The sequence below is a fragment of the Myotis myotis genome, unplaced genomic scaffold, assembly GCF_014108235.1.
Source record: "Myotis myotis isolate mMyoMyo1 unplaced genomic scaffold, mMyoMyo1.p scaffold_m19_p_9, whole genome shotgun sequence".
In the NCBI taxonomy this organism is placed as follows: Eukaryota; Metazoa; Chordata; class Mammalia; order Chiroptera; family Vespertilionidae; genus Myotis; species Myotis myotis.
In genome coordinates, this window is record NW_023416401.1 from 80442457 (window position 1) to 80452157 (window position 9701).

General features: G+C 44.4%; 1 protein-coding gene across 4 annotated transcripts in view; it reads right to left on the minus strand.

Annotated features, from left to right (window-relative positions):
- Nucleotides 1-6393, minus strand: part of NAPB (NSF attachment protein beta) — a 54337-nt gene extending 47944 nt beyond the window's left edge. For 2 of the 4 annotated variants that reach the window (XR_004969879.1, XM_036321563.1), the window contains exon 1: nucleotides 6214-6389. Coding sequence is in view for 1 of the 4 variants with exons in the window: in XM_036321563.1 (XP_036177456.1) it covers nucleotides 6214-6311 (98 nt within the window). In the remaining 3 variants the exon portion in view is untranslated. Of the gene's footprint in view, nucleotides 1-6213 lie in introns of all 4 variants that reach the window. The other 2 variants (XR_004969880.1, XM_036321565.1) reach the window with 2 other exon arrangements.
- Nucleotides 6394-9701: the final 3308 nt, after the last annotated feature.

Genomic DNA, 9701 nt, shown 5'->3' on the forward strand with positions numbered 1-9701 from the left:
CCTTGGCCTGAATCAAACCTGGGGACCCTTTGGTCCGCAGGCCGAAGCTTAATCCACTCAGCCAAGCTGACTAGGGCGGGAAATGTTGTTTTTAAAATTTTAAAGTAGAATTACAGCTTTACATATTATTTACATATAAAAAGTAGTATTTAGAAACTGAGAATTAATTTAGTAAAATCAGGAAGTAAAGGAGAAAATGCAAGGCCATGTAAGCTATGCTAAATTCATCATTTTTAGCACAATTGATAGATACTGTCTAATATTAATAAATCAGCCCGACTGGTGTGGCTTAGTAGTTGAGCATTGGCATATGAATCAGGAGGTCATAGTTCGATTCCTGGTCAGGGCATATGCCCAGGTTGCTGGCTTGATCCCCAGGAAGGAGGCAGCTGATCAATGATTCTCTCTCATCAATGCTTCCATCTCTCTATTCCTCTCTGAAATCAGTAAGAAATATATTAAAAAAATAAAAGAATAAAAATAAAAAGTCACTTCTAGGAAGTAATGTTTAGAAGAGAGAAGATTCAGGGAAAATTTTACTTTTTAATTGAAATCTTTCTGTATTCCTTGCATTTTTCTACCATATATAGCTATTATATTTATAATAAACAGATATTTAAGTAAAACATAGAAGTGACATGAGCTCCCTTTCATGTTGTTGCCTTTGCTCTTAAAAACCAGACAAAAGAGTAAAAAATAAATAAAAATAAAAATCAGCATTTGTATTAGCATTCACATATTCTCTCCACCAATATTCACTAAGTGCCTACTGCATACCATGTGCTGAGTGACTGTATAGAGCAAGAGCATTATCAGACTTTTTGGACACCTTTAACCATATAAAATGGAGTCACTGTCAGCCATGACAGTTATGCCAAGTGCTATGTCAAGGCTAAGGTAAGGGGGTGCATCAGGAATGCTTCTAGGAGGGACTGGAATGACCAAAATCAATAAGTCTGGACACTTGGACAAGGGCTCCATCTAGACACCAATATGAGTGGGACCTCCACCCCTTATCCTATATAATAAAACCCTAATATGCAAATCGACCGAACGGTGGAATGACCGGTTGCTATGATGCGCACTGATCACCAGGGGGCAGATTTCAGCGCAGGAGCTGCCCCCTGGTGGTCGGTGTGCTCCCACAGGGGGAGCACCACTCAGCCAGAAGCTGGGCTCACAGCTGGTGAGTGCAGTAGCGGTGGCAGGAGCCTCTCCCGCCTCTGCAGCAGTGCTAAGGAGCAGTGAGCCAAGCTTAAAGAGCAGCGAGCAGGCAGGTGGTAAGGAGTGAGGGGTCCCGGACTGCAAGAGGGCGCATGCCGGGCTGAGGGAACCCCCCTCCCCTCAGTGCACAAATTTCGTGCACCGGGCCTCTAGTGGGCTATAAAAACTCAGAGCTCTGACCACCCAGTCCTCAAGCTTGGCTGTACCAAGGGTCATGCTCGGAGCCCTGCCAGACTTCCACTCCACTGGACCTGTGCCACCGCTGTAGCCTCTCCACCTGTTATGCTGCCAGTGACTGGGACTTGATGCCAGATGCTTGCTCAGCTCACTTCTATTGCATAAGCTCCCACTCTTTGTGTGTAACCTGTGTGTGATTCTATTGGCTTTTGGGGAGGTCTCCCCTAATTAACCAGTGATTCCTTTTAGGGATGCTCCCTTGCTCACCACAATGAGGTATGCCATAGTAATAAAATAAGACAGACTCCCTAGGGGCTTACATTCTAGAGCCACACACAACCACTGGGTTATCCCGACCTTTTATAAACAAGTATGCACCTCACAGGGCTCACAGGAATCTATAATAATAAAAGCGTAATATGCTAATTAGACCAGACAGCCGAACGACCTCCCGGATATCCTTCCGGATGAAGCCGGGTCTGCGAGGGCCGAGCCTCTTGCATGAATTTCATGCATTGGGCCTCTAGTGAGAGAAAAAATGGTGAACACTGAAAAAATGCAAACAGAAAAAGGCCAACCTGATGTGCACTGTGCAGTCTATCCCCAATCTGGTCTCTTAGTAACAAGATGGAGAAAATAATAAGAGAGGCCTTAGCCATTCAAAACTATCTTACTGTCAAACCCAGGCCATTCTAAGCAGTTCATTTAGGGATCGTTGTAAGCCAGGGTGGAGAATCTTTTTTCTGCAAAAGGCCATTTGGATATTTATAACGTCATTTTTGGGCCATACAAAATTATCAACTTAAAAATTAGCCTGCTATATTTGGTCAAACATTTAATTAACTCAACCATAATGCCCTGGCAGGGCCAGACCAAATGATTTTGCAGGCCTTATACGGCCCAAGGGCCAGACATTCCCTACTCCTGTTCTAAGCAGTTCACTAAGATTCTAAATTGGAATTTAAAAATCAAGTACCAAATTCAATAGCTCACCTCTGGAAACACATAAAATGAAAACATAGCTCTTTTGCTGGCAGTTTTGCTATACTAGGGTAACCCATACAGTTTGATACACAAACTGTAACTTGACACTATAATTGGAAAAACCAAATGATATAATAGCAATATAGCTCTGTGCAGCTTAATAAGCATTCTGATACCTCATTCAACCCTTACAATTTTGAAAAGTAGATTATTTCCCTCTGCCCATTTGAAAGCTGAAAAATACAGAAGCTCTGGTTATGATTTACTTGGCCAGGGTCATCAAATTAGTAAATGAGAGAATTAGAGCTGTATTTATTATAGTTCATATATAATATATACTATGTAATATATAGAAAATAACTATCCAGTATATAGAATATTCTATTGCTGATATTAGTACATAAGAAATATACTACTTGTCTCTAAATCTGAGCTATTGACTTTTTAAAAAAATTTAATCTACATTTGAATATCTATTGTAACTGAGGGAGACTTAAATGTTTTACAAATGGTATCACATATCCCCACATTTTAGAAAAACTTAAAGCAAAATCTTTCTCAAAATAAAGTTGAGTAAATACTGAGTCCTGGCTGGATAGTTCAGTTGGTTAGAGCGTTACCCTGATACTCCAAGGTTGTGGGTTTGATCCGGGGTCAGGGGACATACAAGAATAAACCAATGAATGCATAAATAAGTGGGACAGCAAATTGATATTTCTCTCTCATTTTCATTCTCTCTCTCTTAAAAGCAAACTGATAATTAATGGTCCACAATGAGTAAGAAATATTCCCTATTTTCACAAATAGAAATTCTAGACTTATAATTATTTCAAGATAACCCAGTAGGGTTATTTCATTAAATTTATTTTGACCCTGCCAGATTTATGTCTCTGTTATAAGCTTTGAGATGGGGGAACATTCAAAAGCAAGAGAAGAAAGCATTAATCATCCAGAACATCTGTCATTCTTAAGCAGCCACTCTCTTTGAGGTGCAGGCTATCCCCAATCTGGTCTCCTAACAGCAAGATGGAGGGATAGTAACAGAGGCCTTAGCTTTGCAAAACTATCTTATTGTCAAAACTGACAAATCCAAGCCCTACTAAGCAGCTCATTTAGAGATCATTCTAAGCAGTTCACTAATATTCTAAATCGGAATTTGAAATCAAGTACCAAATTCAATAGCTCACCTCTGGAAACACATAAAATGAAAACACGACTCTTTTGCTGCAGTTTTGCTAAACTATGGTAACCCATTCAGAAAGAGTGAGTTTTAATTGAATTCCACAACCACAAAACACATCACGGTTGAACTGGCAGTCAAGAAGAAACACAAAGCACCACTCACTAACTGGTTTCTTGTGATGGTTGTGCCTCCCCGGCATCTTTTTTCCTATGGGAGGGATGTGAGAAAGGAACACTGACATTTCTAAAACAAGCACGGGACTTGTGCCTTACACACAAAATAATACATGACTGATTTTTTCTTGGAAATATACAATGCATATTTTCATTTAATTTTACTGAGAGCCACAAAAAGGAAGAGCTATAGAATAATTTTGAGGATACATTACTGCCACAAATGTGGGTGGTGGATAAACAATGAGTGAAGAAGATGAACTCCTAATAGGTTTTAATGTGTAGCTAAGACTGCATACATGATGTAAAATATCTGCAAAATGCTGAGCACATTTTAATGGCTGCCACATCCTCAAAACAGCATCACCTGTATCCTTTAAAGCACCAGCTGGGCCCTAGTCAGGTTTCTCAGTGGTTAGAGCATGGGCCAGGGGACTCAAGGGTCTTTGCTTTGATTCAGTCAAAGGCACATATCTTGGTTGCAGGCTGGATCCCTAGTCCCTGTTGGGCTGCATGCGGGAAGCAACGGATCATGTCTGTCTCTCTCTCTCTCTCCGCCCCCCACCCCCTTCCACTCTAAAAATCAATGAAAAAATATTAACAACAACAAAAAAATTGGTGATTACCAGCCAAGGAAAAATAGATGTTTCTTTCAAAACAAAAAGGCCTTCAAAAGAAAAAAAAAAAAAAAGGCTTTTCAAAATCCTTTTAGGATTAATGACAAGATTTGGCCTAGTTTCACAAAAACAATGATACAACACCTCTTTAAAAAAAAAAAAAAAAAGGCAATGTGTTCCCCTGAAACAAGCATCAAGTGCTGGCATGCTTTTTTCTCCTGCCAATTACAAATTCTCTTCCAGGGAAGGACACCCTGGCTTGAAATATGCTGTGACATTAAAACATCTCCTGACATGAGACACTAGGTACAGGGGTGGGCAAACTTTTTGACTCAAGGGCCACAATGGGTTCTTAAACTGGACCGGAGGGCCGGAACAAAAGCATGGATGGAGTGTTTGTGTGAGCTAATATAAATTCAAAGTAAACATCATTACATAAAAGGGTACGGTCTTTTTTTTTTTTTTTTAGTTTTATTCATTTCAAAGGGAACGGATCCGGCCCGCGGGTCGTAGTTTGCCCACAGCTGCTAGGACATTAAATTTTACCTAAATAAATTTTAAACGTTTTCTGAATCAGAGGAAGGAGCTACTGTTTGGTGTTAGCATCAAGTATTGGGCAGTGTTCCTTATGCACTGTGGTAACTTTTTTAAAGGGGAACAAACTTAGGATTCACTGCATTTCAAACTACACATCACATGAGGAATTTTGAACCCAGCTGGGATACATGCCCTCGGAAAGGTTCCTGAAAGCAGGAAGCCGTATCTCTGTGTCTTTGCACCCCACACTGCTGTGCACAGCGTGGAGCCTGCATTTAAGCAGTTCCTGGGGATGTGTCAACAACGGTCAAGGACCACAACCTGAAGAATGAAGCTGGCAAAACAAGCAGATTCCAAACTGAATTTGTACAGAAATAAAACCGCGCCTACTAATGCAATGGTTGAGTACGGGCCACTTGCCCTTCTCAAGAATAAAAAATGCGCTCCTGGTGTCAGCAGAGGATCTTTCACTTTCAAAAGGGAAACAACAACAACAACAAAACCCGCGATAGCTCTGCCTCTCTAATTCTAAACAGCTGAATCATTCACATATTCTCCTGGCCATAATGCTTCCAAGAACTGTCAATGCAGGCTTTGCTTTCTGCAAAGTCCGAATTTAAGACCTTCCCCAGAAGCGCATGGAAGAATTACAGGAAATGAGAGTGATTCGCTGCGTTATCCTTAACCAAAAAGGAGGCCCCGGCAATCACATCAATCTCTGGTGAAGGAAAAATGCTAAGCTGAGAAAACATCCGTCCATCCAACGACTATTTATTAAATGTCTACTTTGGCGCAATGAAAACGGGCACACGGACGCTGGGCTAGGGGTGCTGGGGGCCGTCTGCTCCACCGCGGGGCGCATCGCCCAGCCAGACGCTCCCCAGATGCGCGAGCCAGGGGTCCAAGGTGCAGCCCCGCGGGCTCCCGGGCCGCCTCGCGCCGACGCCACACAGGTCTCCCTAGCTACGCGGGCTCAGCGGGGGCGAAACGAACCCATCCGTCCGGCCACTGCGGTTAGGGCCACCGCACACCCGCTGCCGCGGACCCTTAAGGCCGTGGGATCCTCGCACCAACGCGAAGACAGCTCCGTGCCCGAGGGGACATAGTGGGGCATAGGAGTAGGTTCAGTGGGCCCTAGAGAATCGCGGGAGGGTGCTCTGGGGCTGGAGGCCCCTGGGCTTTTTAAGGGTTGTAGAGACCGCGTCGTGCAGAGGTGTGGGGGCCCTAGCGGCTCCCAGAGGGACGCGTTGGGGGGCAGTCAACCGGGGATGGGCCGGGGATGGAGACCCCCTCAGGACGCGCGCGGCCTGACGCTCACCCAAACAGCCCTCGGAGGAAGGAGTGGGAGGCCTTAAGTCGTTTTTCGGCATCCGCCATCAGCTGGACTGCCTCGCGCTCCTTCCCTGCGTTGTCCATACTTCCTAACGCGGCCGCCACAACCTCCTCTGCCGGCTGAATGCGCCTACCACGCCTTCGCTCCCTTCTTGCAAGGCGGCGCGCGCAGGCGCGGTGCGCACAGCCTGCCGGAATTTGTAGTCCGGGACCCACCCTGGAGGCGGGAGCGCAGGCGCGAAGCGCAGATTGGTTCGGCTGGGGTCAAGGACAGTTCCCAGTGGGATGCAGAGCAGGCCAGGGTGGGGTCGAATCTCCCTGACCGCTGGCGCTGGGGGTGGGGTCTTAGGCCAAGGTGAAGTTTAATCCTTTAAGTATGCGGGAAATGGAAAATGACCCCTGGCTTCCAGAAAGATCACCTTAAACACTCAGCATTATGTTGGTTCAGGAATTCCTGCTCAGCACAATTGGCATGTGGCCAGTGGATGGATGAGATACCTGGATCCCAGAATGGAATGCTCAACCTACAGTCTAGTTTTGCAAAAGGAAATACAGAGCGGCCACACACAAAAATAACTTCATTAACTGTGTGATGCCCATTTACCCACTCACCCACCCAGGAACAGCTGGCAGAAAGAGACATTTTTACCTCCAGAGCAAGACATTTAAGAATGTATCATTTCTCCCAATATAAATTCAGAGTTATTTTTCAGTCTCCCCATATTGCAACCTTCTAATGGTCCTCTCTTGCTTGATTATAATTGAGTTGCATATATGCAATATATGCATAATCCACTGTTTTTATTGACTGAATTCTTTTCAATGGATGTGAGCCATTGAGCTCTCTTTATCCTTTACATAATGTTTTCCATAGGCGGTGGATCTCCTGGGACACAATATCTGACTTCCAATAAAAATTCTAATCTCCTAGGAGAAGTATCCATAGATAGATGCCATTGTCTGCCAAAGATTTCCAGGACTGTCCCAGAGGGAGTTGTTTGTTCGTTTTTTAATACAAAGCCTTGTCTAGATCGTTTACATTTGGCAATGCTAAAGCAGAGGTGGTTACGCAAATACAAAGATCATGGCCAAATGAGAGCTTGTGACAATTTCAAACTATTAATCGGTACTCTGTGGTCACTGCCACACAAAATCTGTCTAAGACGATGCTTTCAGGGAGCAAGACAAGAAGGCCCAAACTCCTAGAAAGATGACTGAAGCAAACATCAGAGTTTCACATTTCAGTGTTATCTGTAGGGAGCTCTCCAAGTACCTACCTGTTGCTGGGAGGAGAGGGGGAGTGAGCTTCTTGTGATATCATGAGAAAAGGAATTTTCTGAGACTCGCACGGGAGGATGAGATATTGTAGAAAGCTTTATTTCTGTGGAATTAAACCCCTGCGCTTCCCAGGTTACATTTCCGTAGTCCCACCAAGGAAGAAGTCCATCTTTGCCTTCAGCAGGGCTGGGATTAAAGCCATTGCCCAGAGTTTCCGTTCCATGTTGGGGCAAGTCCAACCCAGCAGGCTAGCTTAGTGTGTGTTCCCTGCTGCAGTCCATCAGTCCATTGCATGTGGGGTCTGCATGGCCATCTGCCATGGGGCCTCTAGGGCCACACGGCTCTGCAGGAACATGGGCAAATGTAAAAGAGTCACAAGAGCCAAGAGGGTGAGAATTCCTTTGTCTTGGGATTATATATCCCCAAATTTTCACAGGTTTGCAGTGGCCCCAGTCCTCTAGCAAACGATTTCTGTTCCCAAGTTTGACTGACAGGCACCTTCCCTACGTCACCCTGACTTTACTGCACACGTATCCATCTCCCCTACCCCTAGTGATCTTTGGGGAATGGGCCAGTGATTCCCTGGGGAGTCTAAAGTTTCAGCTTCCTGGTGAAGGTGCCCAGATGGCTGTGCTTATAATGTCTGGCCTCCCCTTTTGCTCCTTTCCCCTATTATTAATACCTAGCTTATTACAACCATATCAGCTGGACTCCAAAAGTAGAAGGAAATCTCAGATCTTCGAGTTTATTTAGTATTACTACATGCATTATCCTAACTTGTGTATTTTGGGAGCAGGAAATTGGAGGTGGCATAAATGCAGGAGAAAAGAGGAAAAATGAAAAGAACAAAAAAGAACGTAAGCACTTGAAAAGCAGAGCCATCTACGGGTGAGGCAGGATTGTAAGAAGCTAGGAAAATTCTTTGATAAGTGGACTAGGGAAACTAGGACAGAGGGTTAAATGGCCAGGCAGTTTACAGCCATCTAGTAAGTCACAAAATCCTATCTTCCATAATCAAGGACCCAAGAGTAAATGGTTTACACTTCTTCCTAACCAGAAGGTAAATAGCTTAAATCATCCTACTCAAAGAGATGCTAGTAGATATTAGAAGTCCAATTAGCACCATTTGCCAACCACATACAAGGACAGATGAAATTATGGGAATAAATCTCATTTGATGTATCAGCATAAAATTGATGAATATTGTATGAGATCTTCTCCTGAGACCTCCCCTAAACTCCCAGTCTTTTAAACCCTTCAAGACAAAGGACCCAGCAAAGCTCTCCCTCCCAGGAGCATGCCCATACCTTTCCCTTCCCCCACAGGCATGCATCTCCTAAGGGACCCCAGGAAACTTGCAACCAGAGGAGCAATGGGCAGTGGCAGCTCACCCTTGGCTAACCCCTTGAACTTGTCTCCAAGGTCCCTTTTCTCTGACTTTCCAGTGAGCTGGCAGAAGCCTTACCTTGGCTCACTTCTTTCCTGTAACATTTCTAGAGAGCTAAAGCAGCCCCCCCTCTCTCTCCTGTTGCTTCTATCCTAGGCTTTCCTGTTTCACTGTCCCTAGCTTTAATCAAAGTACTGTCTATATCACCTGTACTTATGCTGTGAAATCTCTCCTGCATAAAGTCAAGAACCCACACACTACAGGCTGGAAGAGGTTTACCTGTTCTGGATGGTCCCTGTCCAATAACATGGGGATTTAATGGAGTAGGGCCATCTCAAAAGCTCTGAAGTGCAGCATCAGTATGGTGATTAAAACAGTTCCCAAACTTAGCTCAATGTGGACACTCTAAAGAATGTCCAAGAAATACAGACTCCTGAGTCACTAGCTTTTTGTATCAGGATCTCCTAGAGGTGGGGTCCAGGGAGTGTACATTGTAAGAACTCTCCACAACTATGCTAAAACGTACAATTCTAGGTCCTCCCATCTAGTCAGCTGGAAAGGAGGTGGAATGGACTACCTCCTCTAAACTAGAACTTGTGATTTAAGGGTTTCAGGGATATATATTGGAAATTCTTCTGTTTCTGGGTATTTCCCTCATTCATTCTCTCTCTCTCTCTCTCTCTCTCTCTCTCTCTCTCTCTCTCTCTCTCTCTCTCTCTCTCTCTCTCTCTCTCTCTCTCCCTCACAGTAAACCTACAGGAACTCCCACTCTCCCGCAGGCCACACCCAGAGCCTGGTGAGCAGAGGTG